Source organism: Leptodactylus fuscus, chromosome 8 (genome assembly GCF_031893055.1).
Source record: "Leptodactylus fuscus isolate aLepFus1 chromosome 8, aLepFus1.hap2, whole genome shotgun sequence".
NCBI classification, from domain to species: Eukaryota; Metazoa; Chordata; class Amphibia; order Anura; family Leptodactylidae; genus Leptodactylus; species Leptodactylus fuscus.
In genome coordinates this window covers 29,847,965-29,875,510 of record NC_134272.1, presented here as the reverse complement: position 1 = coordinate 29,875,510, position 27,546 = coordinate 29,847,965, and the positions used below count along the sequence as shown (strand labels likewise).

The 27,546-nt window shown below is 41.9% G+C and overlaps 1 protein-coding gene across 1 annotated transcript in view; it reads right to left on the bottom strand.

The window, feature by feature from the left end:
- Nucleotides 1–27,546, bottom strand: part of KIAA2012 (KIAA2012 ortholog) — a 106,872-nt gene that overhangs the window by 48,328 nt on the left and 30,998 nt on the right. The window contains exons 6-11 of the mRNA XM_075285413.1: nucleotides 26,637–26,820; nucleotides 25,118–25,224; nucleotides 22,163–22,370; nucleotides 17,240–17,389; nucleotides 5,686–5,877; nucleotides 1,623–1,763 (exon numbers count right to left, since the gene is read on the bottom strand). Of these exons, the coding sequence (XP_075141514.1) occupies nucleotides 1,623–1,763; nucleotides 5,686–5,877; nucleotides 17,240–17,389; nucleotides 22,163–22,370; nucleotides 25,118–25,224; nucleotides 26,637–26,820 (982 nt within the window). The remainder of the gene's footprint in view (nucleotides 1–1,622; nucleotides 1,764–5,685; nucleotides 5,878–17,239; nucleotides 17,390–22,162; nucleotides 22,371–25,117; nucleotides 25,225–26,636; nucleotides 26,821–27,546) is intronic.

Below are 27,546 nucleotides of genomic sequence, written 5' to 3'. Positions count from 1 at the left end.
AAACAGCAAGGCAGAGACTGAGGCCTTGGATTCTGTCACCAGAACAAAGGCTATCAACCCAGCCCTGCAGCTGGAAAGGTTAGGATCACCTAAATCAAATGGTGTGTTCCTCTTGTGAATCACTGCCTCCATTGCCGAGATATTGTGGTATTTGTCAATGCAAGCAAATAAGCTTTTTGGAGCAAAGAGTATTGTGACATTGCTCCAAAGTAGTAAATGGCAATGCTCTCATTGCTCCAAATGGCTCACATGCATATTGACAAATATCTCAGTATCTTGGCAATGGAAGCATCAATCACAAGGGGAAAAAACTGATTCAGATAACCCTAACCTGTCTATCTATCTGCAGGACAGGGTTGATATGCTAGATTCTGGCGACAAACTTCCTTTAACCCCTTCCTGACAACTTCCACAAAAAAAAAATTATATGTTTAAAATATTAAAAAACATATAAATATTAAATTTCAAATTACTATATCAATACAATGCATTATTATTATTATTATTATTATTATTATTATTATTGTTATTCCCTTTCCCAAGATTACAAACAGAAACTGGAAAATTGGCATTCCCGCATCTGAAAACTGATTTCCTACACGATGAACATCAAAGCGGAAAAAATATCAAAATGGCTCAACAGATGTTTTTTTTTCTGCTGTTTTGTCCCCCCAAAAAAATGTAAATGAAAAGCGATCAAAACAATAGACATTCCCCAAATTGAAATAAGTAAAAAAAAACAACAAAAAAAAAACAACAACAACAAAAAACGACACCTTATGCAGCCCCGTTATATGGAAATAAAAAGTCATGGGTGTCAGATTTTTTTTTTCAAACATTTCGAATTTTGTGTCCCTGTAATTGTATCAACCCCCAGAATAAAGGCAAGACCATTTCGAAAAAAATAGCTATGGCTTTTGGAAGGTACGTAGTAAAAAAGCCAAATATTGAAAATGAAAAAATGTCTGCAGCAGAAAAGTGTTAGTAGAATAAATAGAAAAATGTAGTTTTGGGTGGAGTTTCCCTTCAGGCTGAGGTCCCATGTTGTGGAAACGCAGCTTTTTTTTGTTGTTGCAGATTTTGTTGTGTTTGTTTTTTTGAGTCAAAGCCAAGATTGGATTGAGCAGAAGATAGAAGTATAAGAACTTTTTATATATTTCCCATTCCTTTTGTAGTCACTCTTGGCTTTGGTTCAGAAAAACGCAACAAAAGCTACATTTCCACAACGTAGGGCCTTAGCCTTAAAGGGATTTTTTTTTGTATGACCCTTTCTGTATGCCCTATTAAAAAAATAAGGATGTCATAAATAGTTCCCTCAGGACAAAATAAAGAGCAGCTCTGTAAGGGCAATGCTTGCTTTGACTGACCCAGCCCATCAATGCATTAAATGGAAGGCCATTCATTCATTGTAATGATACATGGGTTCTGCCGTGAAATATACACCAAGACATCTTTAATAGATAACAGCTGGCCACCAGTGGTGAGAGAAGTTGGACCCGCAATGACCAGCTGATCATCATCTCAACTTCTTCTATAAAAGGGTTTGTCTGGAAGGATAAGTTGGGCTATTTAAGAAAATAACAATCTGGCCATATCCATCCATATTCCATAATAAATGTTACCTTCTTCTTCCTCCTCCTCAGGAATGAAATCAAAACGAATAGGAATGTCTGCATCCCGCGTTGCTCCCATTAGAGAGAGGCAGACGATCTCTCCATCAGGGCCCATTATAAGGCTCCCCACAGAACTGCCTCTACAGCACTCTAAAAAAAACCCAGACATATACTGTACATGGAGAAGATTTATCTGTCCTAAATTACTGCAAAAACATCACTGGTAACGTATAGCATATTTATCAACCAGTAGTATCAATAAAGAAAGGAAGGAAAGCCAAACAGGCAATGTTACTCCAGAATTTGGTGCAGGTGGGGGGCACATTGGGGCAGATTTATTAAAAGAAAAACCGTCTTAGTTGCCCATTGTGACCAAAAACAGTGTGGCTTTCATTTTTTTTAGAGCAAAATACAAATATAAAGCTGTTCTTGGTTGATAGGGTCACTTTTTTGTTTAGACCCCACATTGCGGAAACACAACCGCAATGGTGTGGGAAATCGCAGTGTGTAGACAGGATTTGTTAGAACCCCATCCACTTTGCAGTGACTGTAAATGCCACATGGTGCCCTGGCCTAATAAACATGCCCCTTGGTTACAATTTAAGCCACACCATTTTGCTTTAATAGAACGAAGCGCCATATTGTGAAACGCAGCTAAAAAACGTTGCAGAAACAAATGCAGTTTTTCCTGCTGTGTTTTTCATTGCATTTTTTCTTCCCGTATTAAATCTATGGGGAAGATGCGACCGTAAATGTTTTTCAGCCAGAGCAGAAAGCGTAGGACTGATCACCTGACAGTAGAGAACCTAAGTAACATACTGGGCGCTAAATGTAACAGAGATCATTGCTTGGGAATAATAGAGGCAAGAGAAAAATTCCAACCTCCCCGAAATCAGTGGAGTAAATCCTATTGAAAGATGCAAGGAGCTGAAATTGGTGGAGGCGGTGAAAGGTCCTCTTCAAGTGTATGTGACAAAAATTTGATCTACTGAGCTGGATATTTCCAACCTGAAATTTATGGATTGAATGGCTGATGAAATATTAGAACTGAGAACTGACTTTACAAGTGGTATCTTTATTTTAGGCCTTTGCTTTGTTAATAGCCCTCTGACAGTGTATATTGTAAGAATTGTTTCATTATGGTCAAAGACGTCTCTATATATACAGTATCTATTGGTTGTACAGATGAAGCTGGCCATACACTATATATTTTGGGGAAAAAGATCATTTAGACCAATTTCTGTCAAACATTATCGTCTTTTGTTTGACACGCAAGATTGTCGAAACATTGATCTACCCTGTTGGACTTTAGTTGAAAAGTCATGTATGCCGAGTGACAGGTCTGCATCCCATCAATGGAATCTCAGGCTAGGCCATAGATAATGGGACAGATCAATTGGAGAATTGTTGTTTTAAGATATGGCTTTGTCATCCAAAGAGCAACCTTTACAGACCAACCATGAGCCAAAAGTCATTCAAAAACAGGTGTCAAAAATCTCTGCTGTATCAGCAAGTGTTCACTTACTGTCTGTGGGCAGATTATGGGGTTAGTGTTACTCCTTAAGGAGAGACCACCTTCTCAGGTGTGTGGAGACTTATACAGCCATAGTTGCTCCACTGTAAGGGATCATGGGAGGAATATGCAAATCTGTCTCCCAAGATGTAAATAGGGAGACCGTGCCTCTGTTATGCTGCTCTCTATGGGAAGCACCCTGAACATCATGCCCGACTTCCTAGAAGCCTTTGCTGCATAATGTGGGATTTTTACCAAGTCAGTTTCTCAGCTATGGACAGCTGTTTCGGTCTGGTTGGACCTCGTCAGCGCAGAGTAGAGAGAACTGACTTGGTAGAAGTGAGAGGCTGAGAGACCAGATTATGGGGATAATGTCCATCCTCAAGGAGAAACCACCTATTAGGTGTGTGGAGACTTATACAGCCATAGTCGCTCCACTGTGCTGATGAGGTCCAACCAGACCGAAACAGCCGTCTGTAGCTGAGAAACTGTCTGGTAAAAATCCCACATTATGCAGTAAAGGCTTCTGGGAAAGTCGGCATAATGTTCAGGGTGCTTCCTATAGAGGGCAGCATAACAGAGGCACTGTCTCCCAATTTACATCTTGGGAGACAGATTTGCATATTCCTCCCATGTCTGTGGGCAATTTTTGATATACAGTAGTTCTAAGAGTCAAAACCAGGGGAAACGGTATAAAGGTAAGACTAAGACTGGCTCCACATCTGCATTCTGTGAACGTTCGGGGATTCCATTCCCCGTTCCAAATGCAGAAAGAAAAGTCCACATTTGTTTAGGCCAAAATCCCACGGACAGCATTATAATCTATGAGCTCTGTGGGTAACCACTTTTTAAGCAGATTGGGTTTCAGAATGGAAACCCAAACGCTAGTGTGAACCCAGCATAATACTTGGTTTTTGTGACCACTCTGATGTTTTCTCAAAAAAACACAATAACCTTATATATTATTCCATTAGCCAGATAATGATTCTTTAGGTGGTAATACTCTTTACCTTTTATATATCAGTCATAAGTTCACAGGTATTAGTCCAGTTATCTGCCCCAAAAGATCAATAACACAGGTGAAGATAAATTCGGCAACAAAGAGTATCCTTAGTAGCAGGAGATGGAAAATCTCAGTTATTTAAGGGATTAAAAAATTAACTCCATATGTTCTGATAATCAAGCAGCAACTCAATGCTACTGAAATGCTGTATCTGTAAGAAGGGTTACCCCTCGTTCACATCTGCGTTGGTATTCCGTTCTGGGAGTCCACATGAGGACCCCTCCCTGAACGGAATAACAAATGCATTTGCAAGTTGTGTGCAGGGAAAGCACATGGATCCCCTTAGACTGTAATAGGATCTACTTTCCTCTCTGCGTGACTCGTGCGGAGATCTGGCGGCAAGCGCACGGACCCCATTATAGTCTATGGGGTCTGTGTGCTTTTACTGCACAGCGTTTGCAAATGCGTTTGGTAGTCTGTTCGGGGGGGTCCCCATACAGGTTACCAAATGCAGATGTGAGCGAGGGGTAAGCTCTATACAGGATTTTGGCTTTGTGTGTCGAAACAACACTATTCCAGATACAAAACCACTTGCGGATATGCCTTGCACTTTCATTTATTATGTTTTAGTCCCTTTTTGTACCTCAACACAGCGGCTCAGACTATAAACTGGTGTAAACATGGCACATCTTGGAACAACTTGGCACATCTAGTTTGGGCTAAAGGGTCATGGCTTACACACCCCAAAAGTGAACGGAAATTATGTTGGAAAATTCTGGCTCAAAGCAAGCCTAAGCTGGTATAGACTTAGCATAGACATTGTAATGACACCCCGGATTTATCATCCAGTATTGGTCACTGTAATAAATCTGGTGCATTTTCAGGCTGTCTAACACTGGGTTCAAACCAGCGCTCGTACTACGTTCCTCTCTCCGCATTAAAAATGTGGAGAGAAAAGTGCTGCAAGCGGGCGGAAACCGAGTGGAAATTACATGGAACTCATTATAATCTATGGGATGGGATCTGCGGTATTCCTCAGGTAACCGCTTTTTCATGCAGATTAAGCAAACTTTCTAAAATCACTCTGGAATTAATAATGGTAGTGAGAACATACCCCAGTAGTGAAGCAACATGACACAGGAGAAAAGATGTAAACAATTACTTAGACATACAAGAAGAGCTGATATGTGGGGCTTTAACCTTAAAGAGGACCTAAGGCTAAAGCTGCTTTTTTTTGTTGCAGATTTTGCTCCAAAATCTGGAATGTGGGGTCCTAGCCTGTGTAAGACTTGATATTGATGGCCTGTGCTAAGGTGGGGGTGTCAGTTGTTGAAATGTCACCAATGAGCTGATATCTGCACAGTGAGTGGACAGATCCGTACACTTTATAGAGCCCGGCACTACTACAGTTCAGCTCCCATTCAAGTGAATGTACAGGTACTACTCTACATTTTCCCAAGGATAGCGTGCCATAGATCACTTGCATGGGGCTGCTCAAAACACAATGTATAGTATAAATGCATTCTGTTCTGGATGATTCTATAGAGTCTTCTTACCTTTGAGTTCTTCAGGTAGAGATCCTCTAATGATTCCAGTGGGCAGACCTTTAGCGTTTATTGCACTGGCACTATTGCTGGCATTTGTTGCTTTTACATTTGCCATACTGCTTTGGTTCCCGGGTCCTTTCTTGCCATTTATTGGAGGTAGTAAACCTAGTGGAGGAACTTCTGGGGCTAAAAGATCACCATCTTGTAAGAAGAAACAACAACATTAGCTGCATGACTATTGGCACCGTGGCCCTTACATTTGACATATTTCCTTCGTTTCTTATGAAGCCTTATGTTATACTGTGTTATATACAACTCCAGCTTTTTCTATCGCTCTCAGTGGAGATCATATTGTATTTATCTGAAATTCTATTCCAAATCCAAGCTGCTTTGTGAAACTAAGGCTCTATTCAGATCATGTTTTTTACATGCAAAAAAAAAAAAGATTCAGAAAGCAAACGTATGGCCATTTGTTTTAAAAAAAAATAAAATAATTGGATCCATTTCTTTTCATTTTTGGGGCCGGACACAAAAGTATGGTATATTATGTTATCCTTAAAAAAAACAGACAGAAATGGGTAATTTATTTATTTATTTATTTTTTTAATACTGATCAATTTGTGTCCATTTTTTGCATCCGTTAAATGTGATGTGAATGGTTAAAGCATTGCTGTGCATGCAAACTGACATAGATTATTATTAGAGATGAGTGAACACTAAAATGTCCGAGGTTCGAAATCCGATTCGAACAGCCGCAAACTGTTCGGCTGTTCGAACGGATTTTGAACCCCATTATAGTCTATGGGGGGAAATGCTCGTTTCAGGGGTATGCAAAATTCAATAAAATTATACTTACCAAGTCCACGAGTGACGGTCGGGCTGGATTCCCCTTGAAGTCTTCTCCCGCAGCGCCCCCGCGACGTCTTCTGGCTGCAATTCACTCTGCCTAGGCATTGGGACCTAGGCAGAGCCTACTGCGCATGCGCAGTCGGCTCTTCCTAGGACGGATGCCTAGGCAGAGTGAATTCCAGCCGGAAGACACCGCGGGGACGCTGCACGGAGAAGACTTCTAAACGTAAGAGAAGAACCAGCGTTGATTGGCAGATTGTATAGCATTCTGCCAATCAACGTTGGTTCTGCATCGAACCTTAAACTTCGAACAGCTAGTAGTGTTCGATCGAGTACGAGTATTTCGAATACCGTAGTATTCGATCGAACACCTACTCGATCGAACACTACTCGCTCATCTCTAATTATTATATATGTGTGTATATATGTGTGTGTGTGTGTGTGTGTGTGTGTGTCTGTAAAGTGCTGCGGAATATGATGGCAACTAAAAAATATTGGAATCAGCGTCCAAACTAAGTTCTGCCTGGATAGCCGGTCTCAACACCCAGGCAGAGAATGAATAAAGAGTTATAACTTTCTCCATTCACTTCTAAGGGAATTGTGAACGCAGCGGAGAAAGCGTAGAGTTACAGAGACAGCTAAGCAAGCCAGTGGCTGTCTCAGCTTCAGAGCTTGTGTTCTTCAAATAAGTAGGGGTCCCAGAACATATGCCATAAATGTGTACAGTGGGAAAAGCCCCTTGAAATTCACCCAATATGTGTTGTGGGTGCACGTTCCCTGTTCTTGTTATGTATTAAATAAGGACTTTAAGTGAACTTTTTAACATGCTAAGAGTATATAAAACACATGACAGTAAGGTGGTGCATTACTAATGTGCTTTCCAACAGGCTTTACACAACTAACGCGTGAGAGTGCGCTCACCACATCAAAGCAAGACCGGCTGTTTTGCCAATGCACTAACTCAATAAAGATGTTTTTAAGGCCTGAACAGCATACACTTATATACAATTTCTAAAAGTTCTACCTTGACATTAGATGTAACGATTGCAAGTAAAATAAAAGAGATTTGATACAAGTGAATTAATCCTAAAACCAGAAAAAAACATTAATTCAATAGAAATAAGTTAGTAATAAAATAACATATGAATGGAACGTCAGACACGGTTTGCCTCCTATGGGATACATGGCTGTATAATGAGCAGATAGTAGGGCAACAGTTTGGGACTTTAGTAGTCAAGACTGGTAAAATATGACTGGTTAAAACGATTTCTGCGGCCATGTAATAAATTAAGAAAGACTTCGTGTAAGAACTGTCGGAAAGGGGTTGCTCATAGGTGAGGATGGAAATTCTGCCAATTATTGAGAGGGCTGAAGCTTTTCTATCATAATGAATATTTAAGCTTGTCTTAATGAGCAAAAAGTACCGAACATTGCCCAAAGATCTCGCACCTAAGTAAGGAAAAATAATTAGATAAGTAGAGAAATGATTTGTGACTTCTTTGAAGAAACTAATGCCAAAGTCTAAGTTTTAATTTAAGGAGAATGTATTATGTAATGTATAGAGTGGGAAGAAATGTAAAATATATATATGTAGTATTTGTGCCAACAGTTCAGAATTAAAAGGCAACATTTTATTGGCTGAAAAGATTCAGATTGGTAGCGCTGACACATAACTGAATGGCTTATTGGGCTTAGAATTCATATCACAATGATTTTCTAAAAAGTGAAAATGTTAGGAGTAGGGCCAGAGCCTCAACAGAGATGTGCGGAGGCTGCCGGCCCTCTCCTTCCTGAGTTTCAGAGTCCCCTGCTTATGAGTCTTGGGACGCAGGCCGGAACCTCCGCAGTGATGTACGGGGGTTGCCAGTCTCCTACTAAGCCGGACAGGGGACTTACAGTTTTCGGACTAGTGGCGGGCTGGAACCTATTTAAAGGGATTGTCCCATCACAAGGATCCTAACTATACTGCTTGTCAATGTGGATGTAAGACTTTTCCTAAATACACTGCTTCAGCAAAACTGCTTTATTTGTCCACGATCTTACTTTATTCAATTCATTATTGACACAGCCCTTGACTTATCTGCTCAAAAGTCAAGTGATGTATCTGCTGCTCTCAGAGGGGAGGGAGGAGGGGCTAAGTGCAGGGAGCGAGCCTGTGTATCTAGCTATTCCTGTGTCTACACCACGTGACCTAGATCCTGCTATCAGATAGGGGAGAGGAGCTGCTTTCATTTCTGAACTAGTCTTCTGTTCTCCCAGTTATCAGGCTAGCTAATTCAATTGTGTTCATTATGGCAGAGACAGGCAGTCTCTGTATGTAACACAGAATGGAGTTGCTCCTGCCTGTACTTCATAGTCCAATATTGTGCATATAGTGTTCTTTGAGGACCTTTGATGACATCACAGGCCCTTCAGCCGCCCCATAGGATCACACTATGCAGTGGGCGGAGCTACACCATAATTTGGTGTGGAGCTAAACGGCAAGTTCCATGTGTAACCCCGCCCACCAAATGACGCAAGAAACCAGGAAGAAAGAATATTTTACAGCAGTGAAGACTGGTGAGTATGCGACGTGGGAATACCCCTTTAAGGATGCCTCTGGACCTCCACTGGCTATTCAGTGTTTCCTCCATATTCCTGATAGCATTCTCCTGATTGCCTGTGTTCTAACCCCTTGCTTTCACCTCTGACCCTGCCTTCTGCCACGTGATTTGTGTACTGTGCCTGCCCCTACTTATGACCCTGGCTTGGCTTTAGACCTTTGCTTCCTGAACACCGTTTTTGAACTGCTCTACCCATCCTGTTACTGACTTGGCCTGCCTGACCTTTCCTTTGGATTTCTCACTGTACTGCGCTGCCCTCTTGTTGATGACCTGGACTGTACGACTACGCTTTTACTCTCTGCTGCTACCTGTTGATCACCACCTGCCACTGCCTTCTGGATCCTTGGACCTGCACCGCGACCCGAATCATCTGCTGGTAAGAGACCCCAGTGTCTGGTTTACTGTGATTTGTGGTGCGCTGTGTGTTTGGGGTTTCCCAATCTGTACTGCTCTTCCTAGATATGTATAGGGGTTGCCATTATTGTATCCATGTGTGTACAGCAGGTGAGATAAAGGTGTCATGGTTGTGGTCACTTGATACAGTCCGGGCGATGCCGTAATTTATACCAACCTTAGAATACAAGATTAGTAAAATCCAACATACCAGCTGATATATAAAAAAGTGAAAGTCTCTTGTTTTCTACGAGATATTTTTTTTTTTTTTTCAGAATCAGTTTTTTTTTAGGTTTAATAGTTGTTAATGTGGGAAGAATAGGCAAATCTGTCTCCCAAGATGTAAACAGGGAGACAGTGCCTCTGTTATGCTGCCCTCTATGGGAAGCATCCTGAACATCATGCCCGACTTTCCCAGAAGTCTTCACTGCATAATGCGGGGTTATAACCAAATCAATTTCTCAGCTACGGACGGCACCGTTTCTGTCTGGTTGGACTTCATCAGCGCAGCCTAGAGAGAACTGATTTGGTAGAAGTGAGAGGCTGAGAGACCAGATTTTGGGGATAACGTCTATCCTTAGGGAGAGACCACCTTTTCAGGTGTGTGGAGACTTATACAGCCATAGTTGCTCCACTGCAAGGGAACATGGGAAGAATATGCAAATCTGTCTCCCAAGATGTAAACAGGGAGACAGTGCCTCTGTTATGCTAATGGACATATAAAAAAAGACATTCATAAATATCTTATCTGAAACAACCCAAAAAATGTTACCAGAACTGAAATACAACTAATCCCTCTTATTTAACATAATACTTTATAATTGATCATGGGTGGGACTAAACAAGCTCCAGAGATGAATGGGCCATCTCCTCTTATACTGAGATCATACATGTTCGTACACTTCATGGATCTTCACTTAGCGCTCTTTGAGAATACTCCAACACAAGAGTCCTAAAGGGCTGAGTTATCTGAGAATACTCCAACACATGAATCCTACAGGGATAACTTATCTCTGCCAAATTCTTTCTAAAACAAAGGTTTTAAATGAGTTTAGTTTAGTCACGTTTGCTTCCTGATCCAGTGCCAAGGCCTGTACTGGAATTACCAGTGAAGTATGTGTGTATATATGACTCATACACTGCTCTATATTCAGTCCCAGTAACAGATTTCACAGGAAGCTTTGGGGGAGTAAGAAAATAAGGGAAATGTATATGAAATTCCATAGATTTAGGGGTAAACGTTAGGTCTAAGTGCACATACACATTTGATATGCAATACAATATTACTATATATTCCTAACAATAGTAGATTTATTGTATTGTGGCATCTACAAAGTAGAAACTTGATGGTATGGTATACACAGCAAGCTGCTCATACGAGGCAAATCAACTATAGGGCGGTAATGTTGGAAGATAATTTGATTACATGATATGGTATGAGACCATCCGAACAGGGTTATCAACCAAATGTACATTCATAGACAGTAAGTAAAATAGGAACATCATCTGTAATAAGGGTGTGATAATGGTCCCTAGCTTTTCAACAAACTTTGCATAAATGAATAATACAAGAGATAAGAAACTTTGCAATATTAGAGAAAAATGCTTCTTTCTCCTCTTATCTGGCCATTTTCCAGCTCTTTTTTTTTTTTTTTTTTTTAAATATAAGTTCTTTATTTATAAATACAAAATAAACATAAGGAGGAACAGAGCATAACAACACTCAATTGGGTATCAAAACCAGGAGGGCCCAAAATAACAACAAAGGGCCAAGTACATAACAAAGCGAAACATACAATATGGAAACGCGGCCTCCCGCGAACAGACAAGCCGGGACAGGCTCCATCACTGACCAGAACAGGAAAGGGAGAGGGGGGAAAGAAAGGGATGGGAGAGAGCGGGAAAAGAGAAAAAGAAGGAGGGAAGAGAGGAGGGAGGCAACGAGTGGTGGGGGGGATCCCCAGGTCCAGACCACGAACAGACCCCGAGCCAAGGCATATCCTCAGCCCATAATGTCTCTGTACAGCTGGGACCCCTGGAAGAGGATCCAAGGAGTCCAGGCCCTCATGAAAGCCCCATGAGTGTCCCGGAGAGACGCCATGAGGTCCTCCATGGATTGGATATCCTCCACCTTGCGGAGCCAGTGGCGAAGAGAGGGTGGATTGGGGGACTTCCAAAGAGTCGGTATGCAAGCTCTAGCTACATTAATCATGTGCCTCATCCTCGATTTACGGTAGGCACAGAGGGAGATGTCTGAGAGGTGAAGCAAGAAGAAGGCCGGCGTATTGGGAAGGGTAGTTTGGAATAATTGGGAGATTAGGCGGTGGACACCGTCCCAAAAGTCTCTCAGCGCCGAACAGTTCCAGAACACATGCAGAAACGTCCCCGCCTCCGAGCCACAGTGCCAACAGAGTGGAGAGGAGGATGGGAAAAACCTGTTCAACTGAGATGGGACATGATACCATCCTAGCACAATCAGCGTCAGACAAGGGCAAGTTGAGATCAGTTTCCCATTTAATCAGAATGGAGGGTCTGTGGTCCGGAGGGGGGGGGGGGGGGGAGAGAGAAGAGACAGGTTCGCGAAGAAAAAACAACAGATCGTCCGCGTAAGCTGCTATCTTGAGGTGACGATTCTCCATCTCGCGGCCCACTATAGCAGAGTTGGCCCTGATTTTCCTCAGCAGGGGCTCTAGGGTGTAACAGGAGAGACATCGGTCGTGTCATTCTCCCAAAAGTAGAGATCGAAAGCGGACGAGACAGCATGGAATATCCTGTAGGGGCGACTCATTGAGGCACCACTGCCAGGACCGAGGTCTCACAGCAGGGGACGCAAGCACAGCATGGACCATCACGTGGTCCGCGAAGGTGATTGGGTCTATTACTGACCAGCTGTTTTATTTCTTCTCTGCTAAACTGATTTGCATTCTGAAAATCCTACTATATCTGTTCTGATATGCACTGCAGATCCCATAACTCATGTGTGTATATATATATATATATATATATATATATATATATTCATATCTACAGCAGTCTATGGAAATACAGCTAGAGAGACAGCAGCAGAATCACATGTTTAGTGTGATGCTGCAGCTAAATAGGAACTTTCTATCACAACCACTGTACTTTATTCACTAAAGTACAATTCAGTACTTCCTTGTATATATCGTGGATGGTTCTGGGACTGTTCTCAGTTTGTGAATGAGTGAGAGAGAGACTGTTATGGAGCAAATATTCTACTACTTATGTGTGCAGTGCAGGGCAGCTAGTCTCCATCCACCAATTCAGAGAGAAATACAACTAGAGGTGGAGCCTGCACAATGCTAAATAATGCAGAATACTAGTCATATAATGAACATATAGGTAGAGATAGACGATTTATTCAAAATCTGGTTAAAGGTTAGGTATGCTTTAAATTGTTGTGATATAATTCTAGTACTATAAACTTTTAGGCAATTTTTGCATATGGGGAATATTGGTACTTCTGCATTAAGTATAACCCAGTTTTATCCATAGGACTGTGAGATGTCGCTCCATAAAATGTGTTTCACTACATGAGAGTCCAATGCCAGTATGCCTCACACCACTTCAGCTGATGCTTTCATTGCACATGTTGATCTCAGTCTTGTTTGTGTTGCTCAGTTATAGAAACCATATCCATGAAGTTTCCCACATTCAGTTCTTGTGATGTTCCTTCCAGAAAGTTTGGAAACCAGTAGTAAGTACTGCCACTGAGCACAGATGTATTTTATGTGTTTCTGCTCTGTGAGATTGTATGGCCCATTCCTTTACAGCTGAGTTATTGTTTCGCCTCAAAATGACAGCAGTTATAAAAGAAAACAACAAACCTTTGCATAAATGAATAGTATAGGTGACTATATGGAACTTTGTAATATATCTTATTAAATAAATATGTTTCCTTCTCCACTTTTCAGGATGAGTTACTTTCTATGCGCAATTCTATGGAGAAGGGAGGGGGAGGATGCTGCTGCTGGAAAAGACACTCAAATAATTGCCGCTGCTACACTCAGGGATAACTATTTTGACACTGCTATATCCTCCAGACTGCACAGAATAAGGCAATAAATAACCAGCAGCCTCCTCCTCCCACTCATCTCTCCATAGAGTCACACGTGTGTGAGGCTGAATACCAAGACAGAAACCTATAGATACAAACAGTCTGATTGAAAGTAAGGAGGAGGAGAGCAGCTTAATAAGTTGTGAAGGAAACAGATTTCTGTAATCCTATCCTATTAATATTATAAATGTGAAATGTTTGTGAGTTTGTGGGTTTGTGACTTTGGATGTTCGGATGTTTGGCGGTCAATCACGCAAAAACCGCTTCACCGATTTGGCTGAAATTTTCTACAAACATAGTCACTACACTCGATTGTGCAATAGACTACTTTTCGTCACAATAGCGCACATACGTTTTTCCCAGGACCCCCACAAAACCCAAACTCACATCACTATCTCTGCAATCTCACACACTTTGGACCATAGCAAGCCACAAAATTCATATTACCCCCTACAGCAGAGGTCAGCAACCCCTGGCACACGTGCCAAGAGTGGCACTCCTGCCATATTTCACTGGCACACCAGCAGCACAGGACCTGCAAGAGTTAAATGAAGTCCATGCTCTGCTAGAGCTGAGGCATAAGGACACTCCCCTTTGAGAGGGGTGCAGGAAACCCAGGGGGTGGAGCTTAATCGCTCAAGTCTCTGCCTGCCTGCTATAGTGATAGCTCCTGCCATCTGCACCCTGCAAACGTTCCCCGAGGAGGACAGGAAGCTGCTAGCAAACTGAAAGTAAGAAACACACAGCTACCTTCCTTTAGTTCCTATTCTCATTAATGTCAGGCATTTGGGGTTATTAGTTTAGTGTTAGTAACTCCATGTGCCTCACATTAATAGGAATAAACCCCATCATGTCCCTCATATTAACCCCTGTGTGCCTCACATTAATAGGAATAAACCCCATCATGTCCCTCATATTAACCCCTGTGTGCCCCATATAAAGGTTACTAATATGTGAGACATATGGAGGGACTAATAAAAGACCTCAATAATGAAGATACTTAATTATTACCTCCAAGTCTCTCACATATCAGTAACTAGAGATGAGCGAGTACTGTTCGGATCAGCCGATCCGAACAGCACGCTCTATAGAAATGAATGGATGCACCTGGTACTTCTGCTTGGACGTAGCCGGCCGCTTAACCCCCCGCGTGCCGGCTACGTCCATTCATTTCTATGCGAGCGTGCTGTTCGGATCGGCTGATCCGAACAGTACTCGCTCATCTCTATCAGTAACTCTTACACAGGGGTTAATGTGAGGGACATTATGGGGTTAATTGCTATTAATAAGAGGCACATGGAGTTACTAAACTGTCATGCACAGGGCCAGACTTTATGTGGCTTGCTCAAGAGTATCCTGTGCCCAAAACTTACATGTACTGGCGCAAAATAACAAATCATACAACGTCGTATATCGAAGTATATTAACCTGAAATACCTCTATCCCAAAGACACTATGTACAGTTTATACCAACACCGTATAGCAGCTGAACTACAAATTACGTTCAACACAAAAGTCTCACGTATTCTCAGAATTACAGCCAAAACAAGATACACAGTTACATTTCATATCCCATACCTTATACACAGTACTAAAACCTTTCCCACGCCTGTATTTACCCACTTCTACAATCACCGCAGACGAAGTCGCGGATACCAGCTAGTAAGATATAATACAAAGTTTCTTCAAATGTACTATTCATTTCTGAAAAGTTATTTATAACTTGAGGTACACTTTTAGACTCCCATACATATGAGAAAAGTTGGCCAAATCCAACGTCTTATGTGTTTGTGTGTCTTCTTCTGTGCAGTGCTAGAACTTTATCTTGAAGATAAAGATTTGTTCAAAGCGTTCCCTCACTCACAGTATAGTGTAGTGTAGAGTAGTGTAGTGTAACAGCTGCAGTTATTTGTGTGTGTTTTCTATTATGTATCTTCTTGCTCACCCCTCCACTTCTTCATAGACTTCTACATAAAAAGTAACTTAGCCCGATAAGTGGAGAAGGAGACATACTTATTTAACCCTTTCATGACTGAACAACATTCATGTTATTCTTCTTGGACTTAGGGCTATAACATTTTTTTCATTCAGGTTATTTAAGTAATTTTCGCATCCTTTTTTTTTTCGTCTTTAGGGCTTCATTTTTATTTCTGCATAGTTTTTTTTTTTTTTTTTAATTTCCAGGAAAATGTAAATAAAAAATCAGGAGAAACATGTCTGGGACTGACAGGCTAACCGATATTGCAGAGTTGTTCCTACAGTTCCTGGGACTTGGTGGATTACAAGACTGCTGGGTTGGGGGAAACCACATCATGGTGGCTTCTATAGCATTACACACAGACCTCTGAGTGATTTGTATACAGAGATCAGGAAGGCAGGAACGTAATAAACCATCTCTGCCTTCTCTCGGGGATGAGCAGCTGCTTAAATCTGCAGGACATACAGGTATGCCCTTGCAGAGATTATTAGCCACCTCCCAGATGTATATACTTAACGGTCAGCAACCAGTTAATAGGATATATTCTAAAATTTCTTCACCTGTACTATTCATTTATGAGAAGTTGTTTTTGGATGTATGTTATAACCACTGCTTCATTCTCTTTTATAGGACTGATAGACAGTACAGTACTCCAGTAGACAGGATAGCTCAGCTAGGGAGACGGGGGCAGATACTAGTTGTGGACGGGATAGCTTAGCTAGGGAGAAAGGGAGAGGGTGTAACGGAGTGAGAGGGGGGGAGCTGAGTGAGAGGGAGCTAGTGTAGAAGGTACACAGGAAGCTGCACAGCAGGAAGTTACACCTTCTAAACAAATGCAGAGAATGCCAGGAGCTTCGATAGACACACACAAATCTCTCAAAACACTGCTAAAGGTATATGGGTTTAATTATTAACCCATTAATAGCACTAACAGACTAAAAAAAAAAAAAAAAAAAAAAAGATTTTATGCCCGGAAAACCCCTTTAAGGGTTTATCTAGCCTAGATATTGATGAAGTATCCTTAGGATAGGTGATTAATATCAGATTGGTAGGGGTTTGACACCCAAAGCCCATGGTGATGGGATTGGTCTCAGTGAATGGGAACTGAACTGCTATAGGATAGCACGGCCACTATCCAATGCATAGAGCCATCTATTTTTGGCTCCATACAGTGTACTGAGAACAGCTGATCATGGGTGTGTTGGGCCCCTACTGATCTGATATTTATGACCTATCCCAAGAATAGGCCATCAATATGTAGTCTTAGATAATCCATTTAAAAGTGCCCATACACATTCTAGAGTTGTTGGCTGAACATTCAATCCTCTCAACTCGCCATACACCTACCAACTCAGATTGGTCTGTGTTCTTAAAGGATAGAGGAGAGTTAGGCATTGCCAGACACCTCTTGCAGCTGCTTATCTAGGAGGGTAACAAATGATTGGGCAAGTTCTTTTATTCTCCAAGATCTTTTGAGAATATTGGGAGACAAACATGCAAACAAGATCGTTTGGCTGGGTGAGTTTGGCTGAACTTCTCTTATAAATATGAGGTCCTTTAGAATGCAATGACAAGTAGTAATATATGTAGCACCCAAAAAACTAATTGTTTTCTTTTGTACGTGTCTATTCTATAATCATGTGCATTCAAGTATGGATTTACCTGGGTTTGGATCCAAATTCCACTCAATATCCATCTGAATGGTTTTGCATCTGTTCTCTGCGGCTGCTGCGGAGACTTCACTAGTGAGTAGGGGGTCCATTTGCTCCACATTAAAGCCATTGTCACTCTTTGATCTACCACCAGCAGGTTCTAAAAGCACAAACAGTTATTGAATATTTTCACAGTAATGGAATCAAAAGAAGACAATGGAGCACAAGTGGATCGCACACCTGAATCTTAAGCAAGTAGTCTAAGCATAGCTACCATATAGAATGAACCCATTCAAGAGGATCTTAAGCCTCCCAAAATGTTTGCCCACCTTGGATCAAAGCCAAGAGGAATACTTTGTGTATATGTTTATTTAGGGCTACTATACACTACAAATACAACAGGAATTCATCTTCCTGTGTCATCTTCAGAGGCCTATTGTTTTCTATACGGATAGCATTACGTTAGTGGACCATTGGCATCGGTACAAAAATCTGAACAGTTGTGCTCATTTATACTATGTGAGAAACAAGGTTAAGAACACACAGGCTTCTAATGGTTGTCTGCTTGGCTAATAATCAATAGAAATGAATGTCCTGGAATGTAAGAAGTAAAACGCAAAGCTTTGAGGACTGACAGAGCGACTCATCACTGGAGATTCTGCCGGCCACAAAAAATGTTTGAGGTTAAGCAGCGTTTCCATCCTGCAGCTGGATGAGTAAGACGCTTAAACAATATGAACATATGGCTTATTCTGTCCTGAACACAAACAGCACATCCAGAATGCAGGACAACTACTACATATTTCTCAAGTAAGATCAGCTCGAAAACAAAATTCTACAAATTTACAACAAAACAAAACAACTCTGTATCTAAGAAGGAGAACGGCTGAGGAACTAATGGGACAACATCTGCAAGGAGTTTGTATGTCTCCCCATTGGGTTTCCTCCGGGTACTCCGGTTTACTCTCACACTCCAAAGACATACTGATAGGGAATTTAGATTGTGAGTCCTATATGGGACAGTGACTGACAATGTCTGTAAACTGCTGCAGAATATCATGGCGCTATATAAGTAAGCACAATAAATACATAATGATTAGATATGATATGATCTCCGCTGCTGCTTTCCTTCTTCAGCAATCCCAGTGGTTTTTCTCTATAGAAATCTGCCCCTGGCAAAAAGTCAATGTAAACTGTAGTCTCTCCAGTTTGAATGAGCACCGTCCTAGAGCATCATGTAGACCAGTGGGATATGTCAATACCGCATCTTGGTGGCGTCAGTATATCAGTATGCCTTTTACATTCTTTTTCCAGTGAAAAGTCTGGACCAGAGCTATTACTCTCACTTAAAGGGGTATTCCAGTTATTTCACGTTATCACATATACACAGGATAGGGAATGACTTGCTGGTTGTTGGCGGCTGATTGTAGGGAACACTCCACTAAATATGACTCCATGGGAATGGACCAGCAATTTGAGCATGGATGCTGCCCATTCATCTTCTAGAAACAACTTCACCTCGATTGAAAAACTTGAAAACTCACTCTAGTGCCACCTTTTCTAAGTTAGCTCCCTATAGATCAGTGCCTGGTTTTCTATGAAACTGCCTAGAAATAAAACTAAACCTGAACATCTCTTCCAAAAGGAAGAAAACCAAGCATTAACCTATAGGGAGTTACCTTCCAGAAGGTGGCTTCAAGGCTAAGGCTCCACGTAGCGTCCTGCAGCAAAAAAAGTGCTGTGCGAGACACTATGGCAGCAGTGCATTGCTTTTTTTTCCCCATAGGGCTTCTCAAAGTCTGCAGAGGTTTCCTCTGTGGACTTTCTGCTTCAATTGTTCCTATAGGGAAACTGCTGGCATTTCTGTAGGTATAAATGACATGGTGCAATTTTCAAAACCACGATGGTTTTGGAAATTGCAGCATATCCACTGTGCATATTTTACCATACTGTGGGAATGGGATTCGCTAGACTGTAAAATGATGTCTTTTTTTTCCACTGCGTTTCTGCAGCAGGCAAACCGGGGCATTTACGTCATGTGTGGCGTTGGCCTAAAGCGGGTTTTCTATTTTCCAGCAAGGAGAACTTATTTGCATATTCTTTTCCCAGAATTTCTAGTTAGAGCATGCATGGTCTGTTAGACTGTACACACAATAAGGTGGCCAGTAAACGCAATGTCTCCCTAAGGAGACATATAAAAAAAACAAAAACCTTGAGAGTCTTCAGTAGTTGATACCTTTTTTAATGGCTAACTAATAATGATGACAGATTACAAGCTTTCGGAGCTCTCGGCTTCTTCTTCAGGTAAATTTAAAGACAATTTCTGGAGGATGCATATTTATGTACAGAGGGACACATAGGAATACAATTTTAGGTGGGAGGGTGTAAGGTTATTGGCAGTGGCGGATCCAGGGTTTGCGGGGCCCTGGGCAATTGACTTTGGCGGGGCCCTACTTATTGGGGGGTCTCGCACTTCTAACCTGTACTTTCCCAACTGTTGAAGACTAGAAAGAGGGAATAAAATGTGCGGCGCCGCCCACTTTTATGTTGACTCCACCCATTCTCATTCATTTTTCATGTGATTCCACACAGTATAATCCTCCTACAGTCACCTGTAAATTATATGTCCCCCCTCCATCTCTCCCCCATTTTCATATACACCCTTCATCTACCCCTAGTTTCATGTCCCCCCCCCCCATCTCTGTCCCCAGTTTCATGCCATTCTCCCCCTTTATCTTCCCACAGTTTCATGTCCCCCCCGTCTCTGCCCCAGTGTCATGCCGTTCTCCCCCCCTTCATCTGCCCCAGTGTCATGCTGTTCTCCCCCCTCCATCTTCCTCAGTGTCATGCCGTTCTCCCCCCTTCATCTTCCCCAGTGTCATGCCGTTCTCCCCCCTTCATCTGCCCCAGTGTCATGCCGTTCTCTCCCCCTTCATTTGCCCCAGTGTCATGCCGTTCTCCCCCCTCCATCTGCCCCAGTGTCATGCCGTTCTCCCCCCTCCATCTGCCCCAGTGTCATGCCGTTCTCCCCCCTTCATCTGCCCCAGTGTCATGCCGTTCTCCCTCTGTTCATCTTCCCCAGCGTCATACTGTTCTCTCACACACACACACACACACACTTTCCCTCGTTCCCCCGCAGATCTCGCTCTCAGACACATATTGTAGCCGCGATGTGATGACGTCATCACATCGCGGCTACAAATGCCGGAGCTCAGCGTTAAAGCAGGAGCTGAGCCGTGACAGCTCCTGCTTTAAACGCCTATGTTTTCAGCTCATCGGCGTCCATAGGACGCCGATGAGTTGAAATCGGGACATGCCGACCGGGACCATTCTGTTAGGTCCGGCCCGCGGTGCCCCGGGCGGTTGCCCAGCTCGCGCGGCCCTGGATCCGCCCCTGGTTATTGGTACATACAAGTTTTCCTTATACTTAAGGACCAGGGGATAATCTTACACATTAGGGAGGGTGTGTGCCTACATAGGCAGTACGGAGACTTACAAGTCATTCCTGCTCCGCTAGGGATTCTGGGTAAAAAATATGCAAATCTATTCTCCAGGATGTAATTAAGAGAACAGTGCCTCTGTATGCCGCCCTCTAGAGGGCAGCCTCCTTAACATCATGAATGACTCAGTTAATAAGCCTACTATCATGATGTGGATTTAATTGCCAAATTAGTATTTCTATTCCAAAAGGAATAGATTCCCAGCTATGGACAGCGCTGTTTCGGTCTATTGGGCCATCCTCAGCATAGCGCAGGGATACTGATTTGGCAGAGTGAGAGACTATAGACCAGGGTCAGGGGATAATCATACGCATTAGGGAGAGTGTGTGCCTACATAGGCGTACGGAGACTTACAAGTCATTCCTGCTCCGCTAGAGGGCAGCATACAGAGGCACTGTTCTCTTAATTACATCCTGGAGAATAGATTTTCATATTTTATACTTAAGGAGACATAGTGCAGCTTCTGATTCATTCTCTATGGGTCTGTCAGAGATAGCTGGCTGCAGAAAAACCATGTGACTGATGGACATGATGTCACAGCGATGACAAAGAGAACATAGTATTCATCAATCAGCTGATCAGCAGGGGTACTGGAAGTTTGACTCCCACCAATATATTATTGATGATCTATTGTAACCCATCAATAGTACCAGCTCACAAAACCCCAATGAACAGTTTTCATTGATTTTTTTGCATGTTTGTTTTAGCCAAAAGTAGGGGGAGGAAATGCTTGCAGAAGGGAAGATAAGAAGTGACAGAGATAGATTAAGAATGTAGGTCAGTGTAGGGGCAGTGGACGTAGGAAGTGGCATAAGAAGATAGGAAAGAAAAAAGGTCAAAGGATCAGGTGGTAGAAGGACAGGAAGAAAACCAGCAACCCACAAGAACTTCCTAAGATAAACTTCACGGGTGACCGATGAAGAGTACAAACTTGTGTCCTAGTATTATCTGGTTACACATGTTTAGCTAAGCAAGATATATACCATGTCATGTAAGGAGGAGTATTATGGCACTAGAAAGCATCCGCTGACACAACACAAAAGTAGCTTAAGGCTCTGTTCACTCTTGCATCCATGTATAATGTAAAACCACAATGCATTGCTCGATCCAATATATGGCGGTTACCCCTGGCTGACAGCTGACTCATCTCACTTACAATGGAGTCCGTAGGATCCCGCAAAGTTGTCTGTATTTATCATGGGAGAACAGCACTCCATGCATGACAGAATCCACAATGGAGGCCACAAAGCAGATATGAACTTAGCTTAATACAGTAGTGTGCATATCTCTTTTTTGTTCAATCATCTAATTTTGTTAGTTCATATAAAAAAAAAAAAAATGAAAACATTTCTTTGTTAAAGCATTTGCCTAAAACTTTTGCACAGTACTGTACATTACACCCTTGTGCAACACTAGATAAGAACATGCTATACCTTCATTATTAGAATCAGACATTCCATTCCTGTACTTGTCGTCTTTGCCTGTCTGATCCTCCTGGTTTACCCTCTGGTTCTCAAAATGGACAAGCAATGGTATGACCAAGAGTTCCTTTGGTGGGTCAGTAGCTTGACGTCTTCTCCTTCTTTGTGGAATTTTGGAAGGTTCTTCAATAATGCGAGGTAACTTTAAGGATTCTTGGACCTGAAAAACCCCCAGTATGCATAACGTAAATGCAGCGTTTTATAGTACCTGCAAAATGGATGGGATTCTGGATAATCTAAGGGCTCGTTCATACGGTGGGGCGGATTTTGACCATATTTTGACTCGGGGAGCCAAGTCAAAATATGGTCAAAACCGGCCTGCCACGATGTTGCAGCTTCCCCCACTCTGGAGTCGGCTCAAATGAATGGGCCGACGCCGGAGGTTGTGGCTGCCAGGTGGAAGCCGCGGCTCAGCGAGCCACGGAATCCGCCTGAAGAAAGGGCAGCTCGCTTCTTTTTTTCCGCTATCGGCAGTTGCCAATAGCGGAAAAAAGAACGCTAGTGGTCTCCATAGACCTCCATTGTAAAGGGGCGAATTGTGACATGGATTCCGCTGTCAAAATCCGCCCCTTTGGCCCCGTGTGAACTAGCCCTTATTCACACATTGCAGAAAAAAATCTGCAGCGGAAATGCTGCGATTTGAAAAACTGTTGCATTATTGTAAATTGCAGCATGTCAGTTATATCTATGGAAACGCTGGTGTTTTCCTCATCGGTATAATAGGAGCAGAAAGTCCACAGAGGAAATCTTTGCGGACTTTGTGAAAAGCACTGCAGTCTTTTCTGCAGCATTTTTCGGCAGTGGCTCGCTACGTGGTATGACATTGTGGTGTACCTATATCGCAAGGCCACACAAACACCTCAATCCATGTTCTATGCCTTGCACACCACATTGTGTGAATGTGGCCGGAATGGAGCAGGAATGTCTCAGCCCAATATATTCATTACAACTCACACCAGTTTTCTCATGCGAGTTATAATGTAAATCTACACCAGGTTCCATTCTGGTACTGGGCCGTATGGGTGACTTATGAGGAGGCCGGAGCCTTCTCTGCACCAGTCGGGGCCTTTCTTACAACTGCCATATGATACATCAGTCTTAATAAATGGGTTCATATCTGAGGTACATTGTTATGAACAGAAACAGTTAAAGGTCAAAAAAGAAAACGGAAACACGCATAGAACAGGTGGCACCACCAAAATGGTAAAAAATATTGAAATTTTATTCACAGATACAGCAGAAACAATGCCACACCTGCCCACAAATATACCTACTATATACTGTATAGCAGGCACAACTCATGGACAGATTTAGTGCTGCTTCTGGGAAATACTGTGTACAGATGGATGTGATGTCTCTATGGACAAAATGTCAGCAGGTATATATTGTATTAGATGGTCCGACACCAGGGACCTCGCCATCTGCTTTGGTACATCACAGCTCCCGGTACTGTTTACATGGCACCAGCCATGCTGCTCACTTGCAGTAAAATATGTAGTGGAGATTTAGGTACCTATTGAAATCTATGGGACAGTGCAGCAGTACCTAAAGCACTACTACATTTTGTACAGCAAGGGACCAGCGTGGCTCTCGGCATGTATACGTTACTGGAGTCTGCACGGTCCCAGAGCAGCTGATCTGCAGGGGTCACTGTTGTTTCCTCCCATGTCTAAAACTGATGGCCTATCATAGGGCTGGGCCAACAATATCAGAAAGTGGGTAAACCCTTTAAGGAGTTAAACGTTTGGGTAATATCCACATACATATTTGGTTCAACTGGGTAACCTTATATAATTATATGTGCAAATTTTTAATTTTAAATAATAATATCCCACACACCTATATCTATAAAATAGAAAGGTTTTCTGAAAAAAATACTTTAAGTGTAAAGAACTATTGCATGATATGACTTTAATACTCCAAAAAATTTAAGAAAGTGTACAATGCTTATCCTATTCATTGTAAGCGGTTCTCACGCTGCCAATCCCTGCCACTCCCCGTCCCTATTGTTTACTGTATGTCATGACGTGATGGCAATAGAGACCCAACACAGTGATAATGTATCTGTGCTGATGTCACATCATATGGAGGTGACTGGCTGATGGAAGTCAAATCACATGGACCTCACATCATTGCATATGTCTGTGAAGAAAATTAGCAGAATTGATAACGTAAAGCTGGGTTCACACTTGCGCTTGATGACCTTTCGGGGATTCTGTCCACCGTTCCACTCTGCATTTTTCGGGTGGAAATCCGGAAGACCACTTTTAAGCGGATTGGATTTCTGTTTTTCGGGTCCTCAACGCAAGTGTGAACCTAGCGTAAGATTATTTGTATGCTTCTTTACATTTTGAACACATTCAAGAAATAAAATTGAATCGCACTTTCTGGAAAAAACTGTTTATCAAAAAACCCCTATAAAGGGAGATCAATTATATGTTTGTACTAATTAAAACCTGAAACATTTATACTAAACATTTTCTTATTTGTTTTTATCTTATGGTTGTAATTTTTTAATTTTATTTTCTGTACATAAATATGGGACAGACGTTTTATGATATGCTTTACAGCAGTCATGTGGACCATAAGATCCTCGATTCAGAAGATTACTCAGACTCATAAGAGTGAAAACTGAAGGATTTCCGAATTTTCTTTTATTTTAATATAGATAGTAACATGGAAGATGAACAAAAACTCACCATAAACGCTATGTATATATAAAAATGCGTATATATACCATAATTTTTTTCCTGATGACACATCCTTTTAATACGTTACTGAAATCCTATTCCAAATCCTCAGGGATAACGTTCTGTGGTCTCATTCACTCCGATGTAATAATGGTTATTTACATATACCTAGGTGTCATTTCTTAAATCCGGAATGTACTGTAAACAGGAAACATACCTTGGTATTTGGATCTTTTAAGACTTCTGCTTCTGGGCCAAGGGATTGAGAAATCGGTGGTAAGAATCCTCCCGCTGGGAGATCTGTATAATCCTTTTGCAGTTTACCTGTACACCAGATTATTAGCAGAGAATATATTAGGTTTATGTTTCTATAGTAGGAATAGCCAAATATAAGGGGGCGTTCACACTACCGTTGGTGACCGTCAGCAATGGACACTAGCTGAATCGTCAGTAGTCCATTAAAATTTACATTAATTTAAATGGGATTTTATCTTGTGTCTGTTTACACCCATGTCTGGTTTTTTTTATCAACGGACAAAAAAATCCTACATGCAGGACTTTTCTGTCTGTTATAAAAAAAAAAAAACAGAGAATCAAGCCATGGATGCCGGCAGGTGTGTATGAACAAGTCCTTATTCCCTGGACTATTTTTGCAAACCAGAATTCCCAAATGTTCCTTGGATAAAGCTCTATTCACACAACTTGTTGCTGTATATGATCTGCAATTATAGATCTGTAATCTTATGGCTGAGTGTCTGGGCCATAGAAATAATCCTCAAAAAATTTGACCCACTTTAGTTTATGGGTCAGTGGACAAAACACGGATGCCAACCATTCTGTTTTTACGGACCCCTTGTTCTTGACGAATAGGGAACCTATTAATGTTGGAGGATATGTTCCTTAAACGTAACATATTAATTGAAAAGGATTTACACACTTGTCCTTTGTCTGTGTTACATATTATTAGAACCATATAATATGACAAATATGCAATAAAAGTGGCCATCTGGAATGCAGCAGATACTTTCTCACGGCAGTAGACATACTTCACTATGGTCCAATTTCATAGTTTATTATTAAAACTACTCCAGGATCTTTCATAGCTAAGGGTCATCTCGCTCAGTACATTTGCAGGAATTATCTGTTCATCTTCTCTTTCTCACTGGCAGTTCAGTGATCTGTGGTTTAGAATCATTTAGTCCTTGCTGTAATACAATTCACCTCTTCATACAGTGGTGAGCTCGGGATAGACTTGTGTCCATAAGCAGTGGTCTTCTGCAGAATAAGGGCTCATTCCCACGGCGCTCAATCTGACACGTAAACACTTGACTTGACTTCAATGGGTTCCGTTTAACGCGCGTAACACATTGAAATCAAAGGGTTAAAAAGCCTCCCATTTATTTCAATGTGTAGCGTGCATAAGACAGAACCCGTTGAAGTCAATGGGATTCTGTTTTGAAGCGCTTACTCTGATACGTGTTTACGTGTCAGATTGATTGCCGCGTTACTCCGTGGGAACGAGCCCTAATAATGAAGCGGGTGTGTCTTAGACTACGTGAGACTCCCTGCAGACACTGTAGCTAAGCTGTAGTCACACCTCTAACCTATGAGGGCTATGCCAAAAACCAACCATGCTGCAGAATTTGTGAAAAATAAATAGCAGATATTCATCCTCTATAGGTACATATCATTTTAAGGTCATAACTGGACAGAGTTGCTTTAAGATAGTAACTCACTGTGTGGGTATTTCCTTCGCCCAGCAAAAGGGCCACCATAGAAAGTCGTGTGAGGCTTTCCTTGATTTGGTGCATAATTGTCCTTAAGAAAAGACACATCTACAGGTGCTGGAGGCTTCTCATGGCGGTCAGTCAGACTAGTCATCATATCATTACCACTTGCCTGAGTCTGCTGTGCTTCTCCCTGTTAGAAATAGAAATGTGTTGAATAAGTATGGGTAAAGTTAGGCAGAATAAGATGTTCAGGGGCACCAATGAATATGGCTGCAAAAGGCAAAATAGATTACATATATTTGGATTTCATGATTTCAGCTGTAGAGCATATAGGAATGGGATATGGGTAAAATGCCTAATACGCTCTTCTCCATAAACATTTACAGTTAAATTTAGGGAGTATTATGTAGAAAAAAAATGACCAGTCCATCTGCTAGTGTTGTCCATTAAATCTCTAGTCCATATACCGTTAAGAAAGAATTCAGACTGTCCCAACCTTGGCTTTTCCACTGCCATGTTTCTGCCTGTTCATTCAGTACGTGTCCATTCACAAGGAGGAAAATGGTGAGGAATTTGGTGTGGAATTTCAGTGCTGAAAAAAAAAGTCTCCCATTGACTTCAATGGGTTCCTTTTTCTGCTAGCAGAGAAAGAACCCCATTGAAGTCAATGGGAGGCTTTTTTTTGAGCGCTGAAATTCCACACTAAATTCCTCACCATTTTCCTCCGTGTGAATAGACCCTACCAGCGCGCTACTATCTCTTGAATCCTCCAAGTCAGCCATTACTAAGCTGGGACAACTCCTAAGGTAGAGACCTTGTGGTTCATTGAAGCGAAGACCAGATTCCCGTACAGGGGTGAAAGGATGAAGACCATGGGAACACCTAGACAATATCCTGAGAAGTAGACCCAAGTCTA